Genomic DNA, 21,723 nt, shown 5'->3' with positions numbered 1-21,723 from the left:
CGTGGCACCGGTGCATGATCACGTAGCGAGCGCGGAAGCAGCCGAAGGCCCCGCTGATTACGCCGGCGAATGGAGCCATCAGGCATGCGAACCAGGAACGAGCGGGGAGCCATGCGGCGGAGAACCTCGGCAGTTGCCGACCAGCCACCCTCTGGTAGGTGTATGCGGACGTTGTCTCCAGGCGCCAGGGCAGGAAGATCAGTTGCCCTAGTGTCATGTGCCATCTTCTGCTGAGCACGCTGCTGTCGCATCCTTTGCAGTACTGGAGCATGGTCGGGTTTAGGAACATGAATGGACGGCACAGTGGTCCTGAGGGTGCGACCCATCAACAGCTGGGCTGGTGAGAGGCCTGTGGACAGTTGGGCCGAGCAATAGGCCAGCAGGGCTAAACAGAAGTCAGATCCGGCATCAGCAGCCTTGCAGAGGAGCCGCTTCACGATATGGACGCCCTTTTCCGCCTTGCCATTCGACTGGGGATGCAAAGGGCTGGACATCACGTGTGTGAAGCCATATGAAGCGGCAAAAGAAGACCATTCTTGGCTCGCAAAACAGGGCCCATTGTCCGACATGACGGTAAGCAGAATGCCATGGCGAGTGAAAGCGAGTGAAGCTTTCTTTACATGCTCTGATTACAGCTGATGATGTCAAGTCGTGCAGGCGTATGACAAAGCAAACAAAGAAATGTACAGCACAGGAACAGGCCCTTCGGCCCACCAAGCCCGTGTTGACCATGCTGCCCGACTAAACTACAATCTTCTACACTTCCTGGGTCCGTATCCCTCTATTCCCATCCTATTCATGTATTTGTCAAGATGCCCCTTAAATGTCACTATCGTCCCTGCTTCCACCACCTCCTCCAGTAGCGAGTTCCAGACACCCACTACCCTCTGCGTAAAACACTTGCCTCGTACATCTACTCTAAACCTTGCCCCTCTCACCTTAAACCTATGCCCCTAGTAATTGACCCCTCTACCCCGGGGAAAAGCCTCTGACTATCCACTCTGTCTATGCCCCTCATAATTTTGTAGACCTCTATCAGGTCACCCCTCAACCTCCTTCGTTCCAGTGAGAACAAACCGAGTTTATTCAACCGCTCCTCATAGCTAATGCCCTCCATACCAGGCAACATTCTGGTAAATCCCTTCTGCACCCTCTCGAAAGCCTCCACATCCTTCTGGTAGTGTGGCGACCAGAATTGAACACTATACTCCAAGTGTGGCCTAACTAAGGTTCTATACAGCTGCAACATGACTTGCCAATTCTTATACTCAATGCCCCGGCCAATGAAGGCAAGCATGCCGTATGCCTTCTTGACTACCTTCTCCACCTGTGTTGCCCCTTTCAGTGACCTGTGGACCTGTACTCCTAGATCTCTTTGACTTTCAATACTCTTGGGGGTTCTACCATTCACTGTATATTCCCTACCTGCATTAGACCTTCCAAAATGCATTACCTTACATTTGTCCGGATTAAACTCCATCTGCCATCTCTCCGCCCAAGTCTCCAAACAATCTAAATCCTGCTGTATCCTCTGACAGTCCTCATCGCTATCCGCAATTCCACCAACTTTTGTGTCGTCTGCAAACTTACTAATCAGACCAGTTACATTTTCCTCCAAATCATTTACATATACTACGAACAGCAAAGGTCCCTGCTGATTTTACCTGCAGGAAGTGCTGCCATCTCCAGCTCCTCCAAGACCGAGTTAGGGAACTGGAGCTGGAGTTGGAAGGACTTCGGATCATTCGGGAGGCAGAAGGGGTCATAGATAGCAGCTTCAGGGAATTAGTTACACCAAAGATTGGAGATAGGTGGGTAACTGTAAGAGGGACTGGGAAAAAGCAGTCAGTGCAGGGATCCCCTGCGGTCGTCCCCCTGAGAAACAAGTATACCGCTTTGGATACTTGTGGGGGGGACGGCTTAAGCCATGGGGTACGGGCCTCTGGCACGGAGTCTGTCCCTGTTGCTCAGAAGGGACGGGGGGAGAGGAGCAGAGCATTAGTAATTGGGGACTCTATAGTCAGGGGCACAGATAGGAGATTTTGTGGGAGCGTGAGAGACTCACGTTTGGTATGTTGCCTCCCAGGTGCAAGGGTACGTGATGTCTCGGATCGTGTTTTCCGGGTCCTTAGGGGGGAGGGGGAGCAGCCCCAAGTCATGGTCCACATTGGCACTAACGACATAGGTAGGAAAGGGGACAAGGATGTCAGGCAGGCTTTCAGGGAGCTAGGATGGAAGCTCAGAACTAGAACAAACAGAGTTGTTATCTCTGGGTTGTTGCCCGTGCCACGTGATAGTGAGATGAGGAATAGGGAGAGAGAGCATTTAAACACGTGGCTACAGGGATGGTGCAGGCAGGAGGGATTCAGATTTCTGGATAACTGGGGCTCTTTCTGGGGAAGGTGGGACCTCTACAGACAGGATGGTCTACATCTGAACCCAAGGGGCACAAATATCCTGGGGGGGAGATTTGTTAGTGCTCTTTGGGGGGGTTTAAACTAATGCAGCAGGGGCATGGGAACCTGGATTGTAGTTTTAGGGTAAGGGAGAATGAGAGTATAGTGGTCAGGAGCACAGATTTGACGTCGCAGGAGGGGGCCAGTGCTCAGGTAGGTGGTTTGAAGTGTGTCTACTTCAATGCCAGGAGTATACGAAACAAGGTAGGGGAACTGGCAGCATGGGTTGGTACCTGGGACTTCAATGTTGTGGCCATTTCAGAGACATGGATAGAGCAGGGACAGGAATGGATGTTGCAGGTTCCGGGGTTTAGGTGTTTTAGTAAGCTCAGAGAAGGAGGCAAAAGAGGGGGAGGTGTGGCGCTGCTAGTCAAGAGCAGTATTACGGTGGCGGAGAGGATGCTAGATGGGGACTCTTCTTCCGAGGTAGTATGGGCTGAAGTTAGAAACAGGAAAGGAGTTTTTTATAGGCCTCCTAATCGTTCTAGGGATGTAGAGGAAAGGATGGCGAAGATGATTCTGGATAAGAGCGAAAGTAACAGGGTAGTTATTATGGGAGACTTTAACTTTCCAAATATTGACTGGAAAAGATATAGTTCGAGTACAATAGATGGGTCGTTTTTTGTACAGTGTGTGCAGGAGGGTTTCCTGAAACAATATGTTGACAGGCCAACAAGAGGCGAGGCCACGTTGGATTTGGTTTTGGGTAATGAACCAGGCCAGGTGTTGGATTTGGAGGTAGGAGAGCACTTTGGGGACAGTGACCACAATTTGGTGACGTTTACGTTAATGATGGAAAGGGATAAGTATACACCGCAGGGCAAGAGTTATAGCTGGGGGAAGGGCAATTATGATGCCATTAGACGTGACTTGGGGGGATAAGGTGGAGAAGTAGGCTGCAAGTGTTGGGCACACTGGATAAGTGGGGCTTGTTCAAGGATCAGCTACTGCGTGTTCTTGATAAGTATGTACCGGTCAGGCAGGGAGGAAGGCGTCGAGCGAGGGAACCGTGGTTTACCAAGGAAGTGGAATCTCTTGTTAAGAGGAAGAAGGAGGCCTATGTGAAGATGAGGTGTGAAGTTTCAGTTGGGGCGATGGATAGTTACAAGGTAGCGAGGAAGGATCTAAAGAGAGAGCTAAGACGAGCAAGGAGGGGACATGAGAAGTATTTGGCAGGAAGGATCAAGGAAAACCCAAAAGCTTTCTATAGGTATGTCAGGAATAAGCGAATGACTAGGGATAGAGTAGGACCAGTCAAGGACAGGGATGGGAAATTGTGTGTGGAGTCTGAAGAGATAGGCGAGATACTAAAGGAATATTTTTCGTCAATAAGAGATAGGCGAGATACTAAAGGAATATTTTTCGTCAGTATTCACTCAGGAAAAAGATAATGTTGTGGAGGAGAATGCTGAGTCCCAGGCTAATAGAATAGATGGCATTGAGGTACGTAGGGAAGAGGTGTTGGCAATTCTGGACAGGCTTAAAATAGATAAGTCCCCGGGACCTGATGGGATTTATCCTAGAATTCTCTGGGAGGCCAGGGAAGAGATTGCTGGCTTTGATTTTGACGTCATCATTGGCTACAGGAATAGTGCCAGAGGACTGGAGGACAGCAAATGTGGTCCCTTTGTTCAAAAAGGGGAGCAGAGACAACCCCGGCAACTATAGACCGGTGAGCCTCACGTCTGTAGTGGGTAAAGTCTTGGAGGGGATTATAAGAGACAAGATTTATAATCATCTGGATAGGAATAATATGATCAGGGATAGTCAGCATGGCTTTGTGAAGGGTAGGTCATGCCTCACAAACCTTATTGAGTTCTTTGAGAAGGTGACTGAACAGGTAGATGAGGGTAGAGCAGTTGATGTGGTGTATATGGATTTCAGCAAAGCGTTTGATAAGGTTCCCCACAGTAGGCTATTGCAGAAAATACGGAGGCTGGGGATTGAGGGTGATTTAGAGATGTGGATCAGAAATTGGCTAGCTGAAAGAAGACAGAGGGTGGTGGTTGATGGGAAATGTTGAGAATGGAGTACAGTCACAAGTGGAGTACCACAAGGATCTGTTCTGGGGCCGTTGCTGTTTATCATTTTTATCAATGACCTAGAGGAAGGCGCAGAAGGGTGGGTGAGTAAATTTGCAGACGATACTAAAGTCGGTGGTGTTGTCGATAGTGTGGAAGGATGTAGCAGGTTACAGAGGGATATAGATAAGCTGCAGAGCTGGGCTGAGAGGTGGCAAATGGAGTTTAATGTAGAGAAGTGTGAGGTGATTCACTTTGGAAGGAATAACAGGAATGCGGAATATTTGGCTAATGGTAAAGTTCTTGAAAGTGTGGATGAGCAGAGGGATCTAGGTGTCCATGTACATAGATCCCTGAAAGTTGCCACCCAGGTTGATAGGGTTGTGAAGAAGGCCTATGGAGTGTTGGCCTTTATTGGTAGAGGGATTGAGTTCCGGAGTCGGGAGGTCATGTTGCAGCTGTACAGAACTCTGGTATGGCCGCATTTGGAGTATTGCGTACAGTTCTGGTCACCGCATTATAGGAAGGACGTGGAGGCTTTGGAGCGGGTGCAGAGGAGATTTACCAGGATGTTGCCTGGTATGGAGGGAAAATCTTATGAGGAAAGGCTGATGGACTTGAGGTTATTTTCGTTGGAGAGAAGGAGGTTAAGAGGAGACTTAATAGAGGCATACAAAATGATCAGGGGGTTGGATAGGGTGGACAGTGAGAGCCTTCTCCCGCGGATGGAAATGGCTGGCACGAGGGGACATAACTTTAAACTAGATATAGGACAGAGGTCAGAGGTAGGTTCTTTACGCAAAGAATAGTGAGGCCGTGGAATGCCCTACCTGCTACAGTAGTGAACTCGCCAACATTGAGGGCATTTAAAAGTTTATTGGATAAACATATGGATGACAATGGCATAGTGTAGGTTAGATGGCTTTTGTTTCGGTGCAACATCGTGGGCCGAAGGGCCTGTACTGCGCTGTGTTGTTCTATGTTCTATGTTCACTGATCCCTGCGAAACACCACGAGTCACAGCCCTCCAATTAGAAAAGCACCCTTCCATTGCTACTCTCTGCCTTCTATGGCCTAGCCAGTTCTGTATCCAACTTGCCAGCTCACCCCTGATCCCGTGTGACTTCACCTTTTGCACCAGTCTGCCATGAGGGACCTTGTCAAAGGTCTTACTGAAGTCCACATAGACAACATCCACTGCCCTACCTGCATCAATCATCTTAGTGACCTCCTCGAAAAACTCTATTAAGTTAGTGAGACACGGCCTCCCCTTCACAAAACCATGCTGCCTCTCACTAATACGTCCATTTGCTTCCAAATGGGAGTAGATCCTGTCTCGAAGAATTCTTTCCAGTAATTTCCCTACCACTGAAGTAAGGCTCACCGGCCTGTAGTTCCCTGGATTATCTCTGGATAATTGGAAAAATAGTCAATTATGATGCCGTAGTCCCTGCCGAGCGCATGAAAATGGTCCACACCCACCTTCGCCCAGGGGGACGTTACCAACTCATGGGGCTGAAGTGTCTCAGGGGGTTGCGCCGGCTGGAACCTTTGGCAGGTGGGGCAGTTGAGCACCATGTTGGCGATGTCGTCGCTGATGCCCGGCCAGTAGACAGCTTCTCGGGCCCTCCGCCTGCACTTTTCAACCCCGAGGTGGCCTTTGTGCAATTGTTCGAGGACAAGCCGGTGTATGCTGTGTGGGATCACAATCCGGTCCAACTTTAGGAGGACACCATCAATGACGGCCAAGTCATCCCGGACATTGTAGAATTGTGGGCACTGCCCCTTGAGCCACCCTTCTGTCATGTGGCGCATCACACGTTGTAGAAGGGGGTCAGCTGCAGTCTCACGGCGAATGTGGGCCAGACTTGCTGGCAGATTGGCCGATGTGAAGGCTACATGTGCGTCGACCTGACAGACGAACCCCCCCGATTCGGGCGGTGTGCTCACTGCTCTGGACAGGGCATCCGCGATGATGAGGTCCTTTCCCGGGGTGTAGACCAGTTGGAAGTCGTACCTCCGGAGCTTGAGCAGAATGCGCTGGAGGCGAGGTGTCATCTCATTAAGGTCCTTTTGTATGATGCCGACCAGGGGGCGATGGTCGGTCTCCACGGTGAACTGCGGAAGACCATACACATAGTCGTGGAATTTATCTATGCCGGTTAACAAATCCAGGCACTCCTTCTCAATCTGCGCATAGCGCTGTTCTGTGGGGGTCATGGCCCGCGAGGCATAGGCGACCGGGACCCATGATGCAGTGTTGTCCCGTTGCAGGTGTACCGCCCCAATGCCGGACTGCTGGCATCAGTCGAGATCTTTGTGTCTTGAGTAGTGTCGAAGAACACCAATACCGGGGGGCGGTGGTGAGCTTGATCTTGAGCTCCTCCCATTCCTTCTGGTGTGCGGGCAGCCACTGGAAATCCGTAGTCTTCTTCACCAGGTAGCGAAGAGCCGTTGTGTGCGAGGCAAGGTTGGGAATAAACTTCCCCAGGAAGTTGACCATCCCGAGAAAGCGTAGCACTGCCTTCTTGTCTGCCGGCTGCGGCATGGCTGCAATAGCTGTCACTTCGTCGGCATCCGGATGCACCCCTGACCGGGATATGTGGTCCCCCAGAAACTTTAGCTCAGTTTGGCCAAAAGAACACTTGGCTCGGTTGAGGCGCAGGCCGTGCTCTCGTATCCGAGCAAAGACATGCTGGAGATGACTGATGTGCTCCTGTGGTGTGGTGGACCAGATGATCACGTCGTCAATATAGACGCGCACCCCTTCGATGCCCTCCATCATCTGTTCCATGATTCGATGAAACACCTCGGATGCCGAGATGATGCCAAACGGCATCCTATTGTAGCAGTATCTGCCAAAGGGAGTGTTGAAAGTGCACAGCTTCCTGCTGGACTGATCCAGCTGAATCTGCCAAAAACCCTTTGAATTATCAAGCTTTGTAAAAATTTTAGCCCGGGCCATTTCGCTCGTGATTTCTTCCCATTTGGGTATGGGGTAGTGTTCCCTAATGATGTTATTGTTCAGGTCTTTCGGGTCGATACAGATCCGGAGCTCGCCAGGGGGCTTTTTTACGCACACCATGGAGCTGACCCATGGCGTAGGCTCCGTGACCCGGGAAAACATTCCTTGGTCCTGCAGATCCTGCAGCTGCTGCTTGAGGCGGTCCTTGAGTGGTGCTGGGACTCTACGAGGTGCGTGAATGACCGGGGTGATGTCCGGTTTGAGCCGTATTCTGTAAGTGTAGGGCAATGTGCCCATGCACTCGAAAACCTCCTGGTTTTGGGCGAGGAGCGAGTGGAGCTGTGCCCTAAAGTCTGCATCCGGGAAATCGGAATTGCCTTCTGGAGACAGAGTGTACACCCGCTGAACGAGGTGGAGGATCTTGCACGCCTGTGCGCCTAGCAGAGAGTCCTTCGAGGATCCAACTATCTCAAAAGACAGTGTGGCTGTGTATGAATTGTGTGCAACCTCGAGCTGTCAAGACCCCATGGCCGAGATAACATTACCGTTGTAATCGACCAACTGACAGTGGGATGGCCGAATCGGTGGTTTGACCTTCAAGGTGTAGAAGGCTGACCATGCAATGAGATTGGCGGAGGCACCAGTGTCTAAGCGGAATGTGATTGGTGATCGGTTGACCGTTAGGGTGGCACACCATTCATCGCCCGGATTAACGCTGTGCACTGGCATCGGCTGGTGGGACCTACTTGGGGACATCCGATTTCTGTCTATTACCGCAACGCGGAAGGGTTCACGGTCATCGGTATCACCGGTCTGTACGTTATCAGGGTATGACTCGGTATATGGAGGCTGAATGGCCCGCACGTCCCTGCGAGGCTGGCGGAATTGCGGAGCGTTGGCAGGTTGAGCTGCTCGACAGCAGGCAGCGTAGTGGCCCATCTTGCCACAGGGGAGGCATTGTCGAGTTTTGGCTCCACAGTTGCCGCACGTCGTGACGTCATGGCGTTCGTTGCGCCACCGTGCATGTGCAGTTCCGTCCTGCGTAGAGCGCGCCTGCGCGTCACGTCCCTCTGCATCGACGTCTCCTCTTTTGGTGCGTACAAGCGCGGGAGGCCTCGGAAAGCGTGCGAAATGGCCGCCCTCGTCCGGGCCGCGGGCCGGGAGGAACTCGATTGACTGGACCCGCTCGCTCTCGTAGGACCCCTGACTTGCCGATTCGGCCGCCTGGAATTGGGGGTACCAGCTGGTTGCGTTTTCGTGGAGGACGCAGGTTTCGATGGCGGTGGCTAGGGTGAGGCACTTTATTTTGAGGAGCTGCTGGCGTAGGGTGTCCGAGGTGACCCCAAAAACTATCTGGTCCTGAATCATGGAATCTGAGGTGGCTTCATAGCCGCAGGACTGCGTGAGGATACGGAGGTGTGTCAAAAAAAACTGAAAAGGCTCATCCCTACCCTGCAGGCGCTGCTGGAAGAGGTACCTCGCGAAGCTCTCATTCACTTCGACGCTGCAGTGTTGCTCAAATTTTAGAAGGACTGTCTTGTACTTCGTCATGTCCTCGCCTTCCGCGAATGCCAGGGAGTTGTAGATGTGGATGTTGCCCCGCCATGGAGAGGAGGAGGACGATCTTCCTGGTGTCAGATGCATTCTCCTTGTCTGTGGCTTCTAGGAAGAGCTGGAAGCGCTGTTTAAACAGCTTCCAGTTGACGCCGAGATTTCCAGCGATTTGGAGCGGCTGCGGAGGGCTGATGGTGTCCATGGCGCAGGGTGGCGGACCTCTGAAGAGGTGCAGGTAGGTTTCACAGTTGCTGGCGAGTTTCTAATCCTGGTATCATGTCGTGTTGGGTGTTCCGATATACAAACGAACCAACACGGTTGTAGATGGTGCAACTCTGTTTTATTATTCTGTACAATAACAACTGTTAACTTCTGGCTGTGGTTCGTACTTCACCAGCTAACCTGTGGACCCAGCCCTAGCACTACCTTAGTGAGGCACTCAGCACATGATGTATGTCTGAGTGGCTCGCTGTGAGCTCTGTGCTCTGAGCTATCTCCCGGTGGAATGATCGGGAACTGTGGTGTTCCCTGTTTTATAGTGCGTGTGCTCTCACTGGTGATTGGCTGTGATGTTGCGTGTGTGTTGATTGGTCTGTCTACCTGTCCATCGGTGTGTGTGTGTGTGTGTGTGTGTGATTGCACCATGATATGTTAATATGGATGTCATGACACACGCAAGTGACATTCAAACCGAGTGAGTGCTGGCTGGCTGGTTCTATCTGAAGAGGAAAAACAATGCACCAGAAAACAGCGGGGCTGGTTGGTACCAGATGGATTGTTCTTATTGAGAGTTGACATGGACATGGCCGAATGACATTCTGTGCTGTTAACAGTCTCTGAATCCAAAATGAAATACTTCCACACTGCATTATAATGTCCATAGACGGCCCTGGATGGAGTCCACATTCATTTTGAAAGTCGTTTTGATAATGATACATTTTCTTCCTCAGCTCATTACACATGTAAATGAAGTGAGTTTGGGAGGGGCAGCGTGGACATAGCCCCCGCCCGCGGTGTGGCTCCTCCCCGGACACTCGCCTGCATTTACCATGGAGCAGGATGAGGATGTGGTTGTTGTCTCTGCTGCCAGAACCCCGATCGGTGAGATAGTGGCTCGGAGTGGGCGCGGGCGGGCGGAGTCGGGGCAAGATGCGGTGGCCCTCCTGCTTTCCAGGCTGTGCGAGGGAAGCCGGCTTGCTGTGTGCCGGGCCTGTAGAGCCGCGGCCTATCCTGCACTGGCTGCGGTGCCAGGCAGCCGCACACTGCCGTCTCCTCATAGTCTGGCCAGCTGTTCACACCAGCACCGGGCTGACTGCTTTCTTTCACAAGGCTTCGTGAGGGTAAAAGAAGCAACAATATTCACACTCTTAAACTGGACTGAATGTAACCTGCTTTCCAAATCCTAAAACCTTTTGTCAAAATTAATTAACTGAAACATGAAATGTCTCTTAGCTCCGTGGAATCCCATCTCACAATACAAACATCAGAAACCTGGCAGCATTTCAGCTACTTTATTTTTTTAAACAAAGATCAAAGTCCTTTAAACAGCACAGAACGTTTAGAAAAAGGTAATTAATTTCAAAAAGAATATTGCTTTTGTATAAATGGACAAATGCAGCATCCGTTTCTATACTAAAGAATGTGAACACTTTTTTTCCTTTCATTCGTGGGATGTGGTGAGCTGCTACAGTCCCTGTGGTGTAGGTATACCCTCTGTGCTATTAGGAAGGGAGTTCCAGGATTTGACAAAGCAAAATAATGAAGGAACGGCGATATGGTTCCAAGCCGCAATGGTGTGTGACTTGGAGGAGAACTTGCAGGTTGTGTGTTGCAAGGCATTTGCTACCCTTGACCTATGTCATCACTCACCTGATGAAGGAGCTGCTCCGAAAGCTAGTGATTCGAAACAAACCTCTTGGACTTTAACCTGGTGGTATAAGACCTCTTACTGTGATCACCCCAGTCCAACGCCGGCATCTCCACATCATGGCTTGAGCTATATGTTAGAGGATCGGGTTTTGGAAGGTATTGTTGAAAGAGCTTAGGTGAGTTGCTGTTGTGCTTGCAGTTTGCAATTGCTGTCACTGTGCATCAGTGGTGCAGGGAGTGAATGTTGAAGGGGATGGATAGAGTATTAATCAAACAGACTGTTTTGTCTTGGATAGTGTTGAGCTTTCTTGAGTGCTGTTGGAGCAGCAGTCCTCTAGGCAAGTGGAGAGTATTCCATCACACTCTTGACTTGTGCATTAGAGATGGTGGGCAGGCTTCGAGATACCAGTAGGTGAGTTACTCGCCACAAGATTCATAGCTTCTGTCCTGTTCGTGTAGCCACAGTATATGACTAGTTCAGTTCAGTTTCTGGTCAATGGTAACCCCTAGAATAGTGGGGGATTCAGTGATGGTAATGCCATTGGATGTCAAGGGACAATGGTTGGATTCTCTCTTGTTGGAGATGGTCATTGCCTGGCACTTATGTGTCATGAATATTATTTGTCACTTATCAGTCTAAGGCTGAATATTGTCCAGATCTTGCTGCATATGGACAAGGACTGCTTAGTATTTGAGTCGCAAATGGTGCAGTGAATAATGAGGAAAACAAATGGAATGTTGGCATTTATAGCTAAAGGAATTGCGTATAAAGGTAAGGAAGTGTTGCAACTATACAAGGTATTAGTAAGACCGTACCTGGAGTATTGTGCACAGTTTTGGTCCCCTTGTGTAGATGTAGTGGCATTGGAGGCAGTTCAGAGGAGGCTCATTAGACTGATTCCAGAAATGGTGGATTTGTCATATGAGGAGAGATTGAACAGTTTAAGCCTATACTTTCTAGAGTTTAGAAGAATGAGGGGAGATCTAATTGAGGTATACAAGATGCTAAAAGGTATGGATAAAGTAGACGCGGAGCGGATGTTTCCTCTTGTGCGGCATTCTAAAACGAGAGGCCATAATCTTGGAATGAGAGGTAGCAAATTTAAAACAGATTTGAGGGAAAACAACTACTCCTAAAGGGTTGTGAATTTGTGGAATTTGCTACCCGAGAGTGCGGTGGATGCAGGGACAGTAAGTAAATTTAAGGAGGATTCAGACAAATTAAAAAAAATTTTTTTTAGAGTATCCAATTCATTTTTTTCAATTAAGGGACAATTTTGCATGGCCAATCCACCTACCCTGCACATCTTTGGGTTGTGGGGGTGAAACCCACGCAGACATGGGGAGAATGTGCAAACTCCACACGGACAGCGACCCAGAGCCGGGATCGAACCTGGGACCTTGACGCCGTGAGGCAGCAATGCTAATCAATGCGCCACCGTGCTGCCCCTGATTTAGACAGATTTTAAATTGGTAATGGGTTGAAGGGTATGGAGAACGGGCAGGACGGTGGAGTTGAGGCCAGGATGGGATCAGCCACGATCATATTGAGGGCGTTAGGCTCGGGAGGATAAATTGCCTACTCCTGCTCCTAGGTCATGTGTTCTAGGGAGGAGATGCTCTGGCTGATTTTGTTATTCAGCTCTTGGTCTGTAGCATTGTAGGTAACAGATGAGGAGCATATCAGCCATGATCGCATGGCGGAGCAGACTCGATGAGCCAAATGGCCTAATTCTGCTCCTATATCTTATGAACTTATGAACATTCTCACTTCTGACTTTATGGTGGAGGGAAGGCCATTCATGTAACAGCTGAAGGTGGTTGGACCTCGGGCACTACCCTAAGGAACTCCTGCAGTGATATCCTGGGACTGATATTCTGGGACAAAGATGATTCATCTCCAACGACCACTGCCATCTTCCTTTGTGCTAGATTTGAAATTGAAACCCAACCTGTGGTGAGATTTCCTTTGATTCCCAATGACTTCAGTTTTGCTGGGGCTCCTGATGCCACACTTCCGTCAAATGCTGCCTTGGTGTTAAGGCCAGTCACCCTCACCTCGCCTCAGCTGTTTTGTCCAAATGTCCATGTTTAGACAAGGGCTGGAATGTGATCAGGTGCTGAGTGACCCTGGCGGGACCCAAACTGAGCGTCAGTGAGCAGGTTATTGCAAAGTAAGTGCCGCTTGATAGCACTGTTGATAACCCCTTCATTTTGCTGATGATTGAGAGTAGACTGATGGGATGCTAATTGGTGGGGTTGTCTTGCTTTTTTTGGCCAGGGCATTACTGGGCAATTTTCCACATTGCCGGGTAGATGCCGTATTATAGCTGTACTGGAGCAGCTTGGCTAGGGGTGCAGCTAGTTGTGTCTTCAGTAGTATTGCTGGGATATTGTCAGGGCCCATAGCCTTTGCCGTAGCTAGAGACTTCAGTCATTTCTTAATATCACATGGAGTGAATTGAATTGGCTAAAGACTGCCATCTGTGATGCTGGGGACCTCAAGAGGAGGCCAAGATGAATCATCCACCCAACACTTGTGGTTGCAAATACATCAGGCCAGTGCTTTTTGCACTGATGTGCTGGGCTCTCCTGTCATTGAGCATGGTAATGTTTGTGAAGCCTCTTCCTCCAGTTAGTCGTTTAATTGTCCATCCCCATTCATGACTGGATGTAGCAATCAGAATGGAGGAGAGTTTGGGTAGGGGGTCGGGATTGAAGGCGCTAGCGACAGCGCAGCTCCCGACGGCCCCGGGGAGATACTCAGGGAGTCCGGTAGTAATAGCTTTGTTGAGAGTTTGAAGGCAGTTTCGACAGCACTATGGGTTGGGGGCAGGGTCAAGGGAAATGCCGATTCTGGGGAACCATAGATTTGAGCCAGGGAAGTGGGATGGAAATTTTCGGAGATGGAAAGAGAAAGGACTTAGGATACTAAAAGATTTGTTTCTTGGGGGTCGTTTTGCAGGATTGAAGGAGCTGGGAGCGAAGTATGGGCTGGAGCAGGGGGAAATATTTAGATACATGCAGGTTCTAGACTTTGCCAGAAAGGAGACACAGAGCTTCCCAGTAGAGCTGGCTTCCACGTTGCTAGAGGAGGTGCTGACGATAGGGGAACAGGAGAAGGGGGTAGTATCGGCGGTTTACGGGGCTATTTTGGAGGAGCAGAAGGCGCCGCTAGAAGGGATCAAGGCAAAGTGGGAGGAAGAGTTGGGAGAGGGTATGGAGGAGGGGTTCTGATGCGAGGTGCTCCGGAGGGTGAACGCTCCACCTCGTGTGCGAGGTTGGGGCTGGTACAGCTGAAGGTGGTGTATAGAACACACCTTACAAGGGCGAGGATGAGCCGGCTCTGTGAGGTGGTAGAAGATGTGTGTCTCCTACATGGGCCCTGCAAACCACGTTCATATGTTTTGGTCCTGTCCAAAGCTGGAGGGTTACTGGAAGGAGGTTTTTAGGGTAATCTCTAAAGTAGTGCACGTGAAACTGGACCCGGGCCCCCGGGAGGCCATATTAGGGGTGTTGTACCAGCCGGGGTTGGAAACTGGCACGGAGGCAGATGTAGCCTTTGCCTCGTTGATCGCCCGAAGGTGGATCCCGTTAGGGTGGAGATCAACCTCTCCACCCTGTGCCCTGGCGTGGCGGGGGGACCTGCTGGAATTCTTGACGCTTGAAAAGGTCAAATTTGAACTGAGGGGAAGGATGGAGGGGCTCTACAATTGATGGGCATTATTCATTATGCACTTTCGAGAATTAGATCACATCGAACATTAGGGGGATTGGGGGCTGGGAGGGTTGGGGGGAGAGGGACTGTGTGTGTTGATGGTGACTATGGGTGATTCCTTTTTGTCATTTGTTTATGTTAACATGCGGGCTAATGTCTGGGGTTTGGTGGGAGGATGGGATCGTTGTTATTGATATGGGGACTGACATTACATTTGTTACTGATTATTGTTTATTGTTGGGTGTAAATTTGGGAGATAAAGTGAAAAAGGAGGAGAATAAAAAATATATATTTTTTTAAATGACTGGATGTAGCAAGACCTGTGCAGAGCTGTAAATTCTATGATATGTTGGTTGTGGTGTCTATTGCTGGTTCCGCTGTTTGGCATGCAAGTAGTCCTGTGTTGTAGCTTCACCAGGTTGACTCTTAATTTTTAGGTGCTGCTACTGGCATTCCCTCCTGCACTCTCCATTGAACCAGGCTTGATCCTGTGGTTGATAGTAATGGTAGAGCAGGGGATATGCCAGACCATGAGAGAACAGATTGTGGCTGTGTACAATTCTGCTGTTAATGGCCCACAGAGCCTAATGGATAGCCAGTTTTGCGTTTCCAGCTCTGTTCAAAATTTATCCTATGATAAATGGGATAGTGCCATACAACACAATGAAGGGTATCCTCAGTGTGAAGACGGGACTTTGTTTCCACAAGATCTGTGCGGTGGTCACTACCAATACTGTCTTGGACAGATGCACCTGTGACAAGTAGATTGGTGAGGACAAGACCAAGAAGACTTTTTCCTCTTGATTCCCTCACCACTTGCCAAAAACACAGTCCAGCAGCTATGTCTGTCAGGACCTAGCCACCTTGGTCAGTAGCGGTGAGATCATAGAATTCCCATCGAGATTGCACTGACCCTCTGAAAGAGCACCCTCCCGAGGCTCACTCCCCCACCCTATCCCTGTAACCCCATAACCCCACCTAACCTACACACCTTTTGACACGACAGGGCAATTTAGCACGGCCAATCCACCTAACCTGCACATCTTTGGGCTGTGGGAGGAAACCGGAGCATCCGGAGGAAACCCACGCAGATACAGGGAGGATGTGCAGACTCCAGACAGTCACCCGAAGCCGGAATTGAACCCGGGTCCCTGGAGCTGTGATCCAGCAGTGCTAACCACCATGCCGCCCCATATCGAGCCACTCCTGGTGGTGGACATTGAAGGCCCCCATCCAGAGTACATTTTGTGTCCTTAGCCAACATAAAGGGGAATTTGCATTGTGGTAATATAATGTGGCGATGACCGAGGCCTGGCTGAAGGATGGGAAAGTTTGAGTGTTAAATATTCCTGGGTACAAGGAGTTCAGCAAAGATAGGAAAGGGGGAGGGGTGATGGTATTGGTTAAGGAGAGCATTGCAGTGTTGGAGAAAGGGCCTTTTTGGCCCATCGAGTCTGCACCAGCCTTGGAAAGCGCACCTTACCCGTCCCCACGCCTCCGCCCCGTCCCCACGCCTCCGCCCCCTCCCCCCGCCTCCGCCCCCTCCCCCCGCCTCCGCCCCCTCCCCCCGCCTCCGCCCCCTCCCCCCGCCTCCGCCCCCTCCCCCCGCCTCCGCCCCCTCCCCCGCCTCCGCCCCCTCCCCCCGCCTCCGCCCCCTCCCCCCGCCTCCGCCCCCTCCCCCCGCCTCCGCCCCCTCCCCCCGCCTCCGCCCCCTCCCCCCGCCTCCGCCCCCTCCCCCCGCCTCCGCCCCCTCCGCCCCCTCCCCCCGCCTCCGCCCCCTCCCCCGCCTCCGCCCCCTCACCCCGCCTCCGCCCCCTCACCCCGCCTCCGCCCCCTCCCCCCGCCTCCGCCCCCTCCCCCCGCCTCCGCCCCCTCCCCCCCGCCTCGGCCCCCTCCCCCCCGCCTCGGCCCCCTCCCCCCCGCCTCGGCCCCCTCCCCCCCCGCCTCGGCCCCCTCCCCCCCGCCTCGGCCCCCTCCCCCCCGCCTCGGCCCCCTCCCCCCCGCCTCGGCCCCCGCCTCGGCCCCCTCCCCCCCGCCTCGGCCCCCTCTCCTCCGCCTCGGCCCCCTCCCCCCCACCTCGGCCCCCTCCCCCCCGCCTCGGCCCCCTCCCCCCCGCCTCGGCCCCCTCCCCCCCGCCTCGGCCCCCTCCCCCCCGCCTCGGCCCCCTCCCCCCCGCCTCGGCCCCCTCCCCCCCGCCTCGGCCCCCTCCCCCCCGCCTCGGCCCCCTCCCCCCCGCCTCGGCCCCCTCCCCCCCGCCTCGGCCCCCTCCCCCCCGCCTCGGCCCCCTCCCCCCCGCCTCGGCCCCCTCCCCCCCGCCTCGGCCCCCTCCCCCCCGCCTCGGCCCCCTCCCCCCCGCCTCGGCCCCCTCCCCCCCGCCTCGGCCCCCTCCCCCCGCCTCGGCCCCCTCCCCCCCGCCTCGGCCCCCTCCCCCCCGCCTCGGCCCCCTCCCCCCCGCCTCGGCCCCCTCCCCCCCGCCTCGGCCCCCTCCCCCCCGCCTCGGCCCCCTCCCCCCCGCCTCGGCCCCCTCCCCCCCGCCTCGGCCCCCTCCCCCCCGCCTCGGCCCCCTCCCCCCCGCCTCGGCCCCCTCCCCCCCGCCTCGGCCCCCTCCCCCCCGCCTCGGCCCCCTCCCCCCCGCCTCGGCCCCCTCCCCCCGGCCTCGGCCCCCTCCCCCCCGCCTCGGCCCCCTCCCCCCCGCCTCGGCCCCCTCCCCCCGCCTCCGCCCCCTCCCCCCCCGCCTCCGCCCCCTCCCCCCCGCCTCCGCCCCCTCCCCCCCGCCTCCGCCCCCTCCCCCCCGCCTCCGCCCCCTCCCCCCCGCCTCGGCCCCCTCCCCCCCGCCTCGGCCCCCTCCCCCCGCCTCGGCCCCCTCCCCCCGCCTCGGCCCCCTCCCCCCCGCCTCGGCCCCCTCCCCCCGCCTCCGCCCCCTCCCCCGCCTCCGCCCCCTCCCCCGCCTCCGCCCCCTCCCCTGCCTCCGCCCCCTCCCCCGCCTCCGCCCCCTCCTCCGCCCCCTCCCCCCGCCTCCGCCCCCTCCTCCGCCCCCTCCCCCGCCTCCGCCCCTCCCCCGCCTCCGCCCCCTCCTCCGCCCCCTCCTCCGCCCCCTCCCCCTCCCCCGCCTCCGCCCCCTCCCCCCGCCTCCGCCCCCTCCCCCCGCCTCCGCCCCCTCCCCCGCCTCCGCCCCCTCCCCGCCTCCGCCCCCGCCTCCGCCCCCTCCCCCGCCTCCGCCCCCTCCCCCGCCCCCTCCCCCGCCTCCGCCTCCGCCCCCTCCCCCGCCTCCGCCCCCTCCCCCGCCTCCGCCCCCTCCCCCGCCTCCGCCCCCTCCCCCGCCTCCGCCCCCTCCCCCGCCTCCGCCCCCTCCCCCGCCTCCGCCCCCTCCCCCCGCCTCCGCCCCCTCCCCCCGCCTCCGCCCCCTCCCCCGCCTCCGCCCCCTCCCCCGCCTCCGCCCCCTGCCCCCGCCTCCGCCCCCTGCCCCCGCCTCCGCCCCCTCCCCCGCCTCCGCCCCCTCCCCCCGCCTCCGCCCCCTCCCCCGCCTCCGCCCCCTCCCCCGCCTCCGCCCCCTCCCCCGCCTCCGCCCCCTCCCCCGCCTCCCCCCCCTCCCCCGCCTCCGCCCCCTCCCCCGCCTCCGCCCCCTCCCCCCGCCTCCGCCCCCTCCCCCCGCCTCCGCCCCCTCCCCCCGCCTCCGCCCCCTCCCCCGCCTCCGCCCCCTCCCCCGCCTCCGCCCCCTCCCCCGCCTCCGCCCCCTCCCCCGCCTCCGCCCCCTCCCCCGCCTCCGCCCCCTCCCCCCGCCTCCGCCCCCTCCCCCGCCTCCGCCCCCTCCCCCCGCCTCCGCCCCCTCCCCCCGCCTCCGCCCCCTCCCCCCGCCTCCGCCCCCTCCCCCCGCCTCCGCCCCCTCCCCCCGCCTCCGCCCCCTCCCCCCGCCTCCGCCCCCTCCCCCGCCTCCGCCCCCTCCCCCCGCCTCCGCCCCCTCCCCCGCCTCCGCCCCCTCCCCCCGCCTCCGCCCCCTCCCCCGCCTCCGCCCCCTCCCCCCGCCTCCGCCCCCTCCCCCGCCTCCGCCCCCTCCCCCGCCTCCGCCTCCGCCCCCTCCCCCCGCCTCCGCCCCCTCCCCCCGCCTCCGCCCCCTCCCCCGCCTCCGCCCCCTCCCCCCGCCTCCGCCCCCTCCCCCCGCCTCCGCCCCCTCCCCCGCCTCCGCCCCCTCCCCCCCCCTCGCCCCCTCCCCCGCCTCCGCCCCCTCCCCCGCCTCCGCCCCCTCCCCCGCCTCCGCCCCCGCCCCCTCCCCCGCCTCCGCCCCCTCCCCCCGCCTCCGCCCCCTCCCCCGCCTCAGCCCCCTCCCCCCGCCTCCGCCCCCTCCCCCCGCCTCCGCCCCCTCCCCCGCCTCCGCCCCCTCCCCCGCCTCCGCCCCCTCCCCCGCCTCCGCCCCCTCCCCCGCCTCCGCCCCCTCCCCCGCCTCCGCCCCCTCCCCCCCCGCCTCCGCCCCCTCCCCCCCGCCTCCGCCCCCTCCCCCCCGCCTCCGCCCCCTCCCCCCCGCCTCCGCCCCCTCCCCCCCGCCTCCGCCCCCTCCCCCCGCCTCCGCCCCCTCCCCCGCCTCCGCCCCCTCCCCCCGCCCCCTCCCCCCCGCCTCCGCCCCCTCCCCCCCGCCTCCGCCCCCTCCCCCCCGCCTCCGCCCCCTCCTCCCCGCCTCCGCCCCCTCCCCCCCGCCTCCGCCCCCTCCCCCCCGCCTCCGCCCCCTCCCCCCCGCCTCCGCCCCCTCCCCCCGCCTCCGCCCCCTCCCCCCGCCTCCGCCCCCTCCCCCCGCCTCCGCCCCCTCCAAACTACCTTTGGATCCTCACTGTCTTCAGGGGATGTCCCGGAGGACTGGAGAATAGCCAATGTTGTTCCTCTGTTTAAGAAGAGTAGCAAGGATAATCCCGGGAACTACAGGCCGGTGAGCCTTACTTCAGTGGTAGGGAAATTACTGGAGAGAATTCTTCGACACAGGAAGCAAATGGACGTATTAGTGAGAGGCAGCACGGTTTTGTGAAGGGAAGCTCGTGTCTCACTAACTTGATAGAGTTTTTCGAGGAGGTCACTGAGATGATTGATGCAGGTAGGGCAGTGGATTGTGTCTATATGGAGTTCAGTAAGGCCTTTGACAAGGTCCCTCATGGTAGACTAGTACAAAAGGTGAAGTCACACGGGATCAGGGGTGAGCTGGCAATGTGGATACTGAGAGTAGCAATGGAAGGATGCTTTTCTAATTGGAGGGCTGTGACCAGTGGTGTTCCACAGGGATCAGTGCTGGGATCTTTTGGAAGGTCTAATGCAGGTAGGGAATATACAGTGAATGGTAGAACCCTCAAGAGTATTGAAAGTCAAAGAGATCTAGGAGTACAGGTCCACAGGTCATTGAAAGGGGCAACACAGGTGGAGAAGATAGTCAAGAAGGCATACGGCATGCTTGCCTTCATTGGCCGGGGCATTGAGTATTAGAATTGGCAAGTCATGTTGCAGCTGTATAGAATCTTAGTTCGGCCACACTTGGAGTATAGTGTTCAATTCCGGTCGCCACACTACCAGAAGGATGTGGAGGCTTTAGAGAGGGTGCAGAAGAGATCTACCAGAATGTTGTCTGGTATGGAGGGCATTAGCTATGAGGAGCGGTTGAATAAACTCGGTTTGTTCTCAATGGAACGAAGGAGGTTGAGGGGAGACTTGATAGAGGTCTACAAAATTATGAGGGGCATAGACAGAGTGGATAGTCAGAGGCTTTCCCCCAGGGTAGAGGGGTCAATTACTAGGGGGCATAGGTTTAAGGTGAGAGGGGCAAGGTTTAGAGTAGATGTACGAGGCAAGTTTTTTACGCAGAGGGTAGTGGGTGCCTGGAACTCTCTACCGGAGGAGGTGGTGGAAGCAGGGACGATAGTGACATTTAAGGGGCATCTTGACAAATACATGAATAGGATGGGAATAGAGGGATACGGACCCAGGAAGTGTAGAAGATTGTAGTTTAGTCGGGCAGCATGGTCGGCACGGGCTTGGAGGGCCGAAGGGCCTGTTCCTGTGCTGTACATTTCTTTGTTCTTTGTTGTTCTTGTACCTATCCTGCACATCTTTGGACTGTGGGAGGAAACCGGAGCACCCGGAGGAAACCCACGCAGACACGTGGAGAACGTGCAGACTCCGCACAGATGGTGACCCAGCGGGGTATCGAATCTGGGACCTTGGAGCTGTGAAGCTACTGTGCAAACCATTGTGCTACTGTGCTGCTGGGTGTAGCCTCTCGACCACCAACTAGTGGGAAGGATGTAGAAGAACTAATCTGCAGGGCAATTACAGAGCGATGCAAACATTATGGAGCAATTCTAATGGGGGACTTTAATTACCCGAATGTGGACTGGGACAGTGGTAGTGTAAAGGGCAGAGTGGGGCTAAAGTTCCTGGATTGTGTTCAGGAAAATGTTCCACAGCAGTATGTGCCCAGTCCAACAAGAAAAGATGCACTGTTGGATCTGGTTCTTGTAAATGAAGTGGGCCAAATGGACCAAGTGTCCATGGGGGGAATGTTTAGGAGACATTGATCATTGTATTGTAAGGGTTAAGATGATGATAGAAAAGGATAATAAACAATCCAGAGTAAGAATAATTAACTGGGGAGAGCAGGCTTCAATGGAGCAAGAACTGAGCTGAGCCAGTTAGGCTGGACTGAAAGGTTGGTGGGAAAAACTCTAGCTGAACAATGGACTACCTTCAAAAGAAAAATGGTCCAGACACAGTCAAAGTAAAATCTCTTGAAAGGGAAAGGTAAGGCAAACAAATCCAGAGCTCCCTGGATGAAAACGGAGATGAAAATTAAGATGAGAAAGAAAAAGTGTGCTTATAACGGGTGTCAGGTAGAAAATACAGTTGAGAGCCAAGAGGAATACAGAAGGTTCAGAAGGACTTCACCCGCCAAAGTACAATAGAAGCAAAAAAGGATTATGGGAAAAGGCTGGCAGACAACATAAAGGGGAATTTCTTCTATAGGCATAGTTGAGTTCAATCCACCCGGAACACACATCAAGGAAGACAAAATGTTGTTTACCAATCCACTCTAAGATATTGGCTGCTGTGAGTGCCGAGGGGAGAGCTGGGATCTTGTGTGGATTCAGCGATTCCTTTGCTTGATGCATT

General features: G+C 55.7%; 1 protein-coding gene across 4 annotated transcripts in view; it reads left to right on the top strand.

Annotated features, from left to right (window-relative positions):
• The first annotated feature begins 9,941 nt into the window (after positions 1-9,941).
• Positions 9,942-21,723, top strand: part of acat2 (acetyl-CoA acetyltransferase 2) — a 224,354-nt gene continuing 212,572 nt past the window's right edge. For 3 of the 4 annotated variants that reach the window (XM_072502534.1, XM_072502524.1, XM_072502515.1), the window contains exon 1: positions 9,942-10,097. In XM_072502534.1, coding sequence (XP_072358635.1) covers positions 10,046-10,097 — 52 coding nt within the window. In that variant the 5' untranslated portion in view covers positions 9,942-10,045. The remainder of the gene's footprint in view (positions 10,098-21,723) is intronic. The other variant, XM_072502532.1, reaches the window with a different exon arrangement.

Source organism: Scyliorhinus torazame, chromosome 1 (genome assembly GCF_047496885.1).
Source record: "Scyliorhinus torazame isolate Kashiwa2021f chromosome 1, sScyTor2.1, whole genome shotgun sequence".
Classification (NCBI taxonomy): Eukaryota; Metazoa; Chordata; class Chondrichthyes; order Carcharhiniformes; family Scyliorhinidae; genus Scyliorhinus; species Scyliorhinus torazame.
The sequence above is the reverse complement of the archived record's forward strand: the minus strand, read 5'-3'. Positions and strand labels throughout refer to the sequence as shown.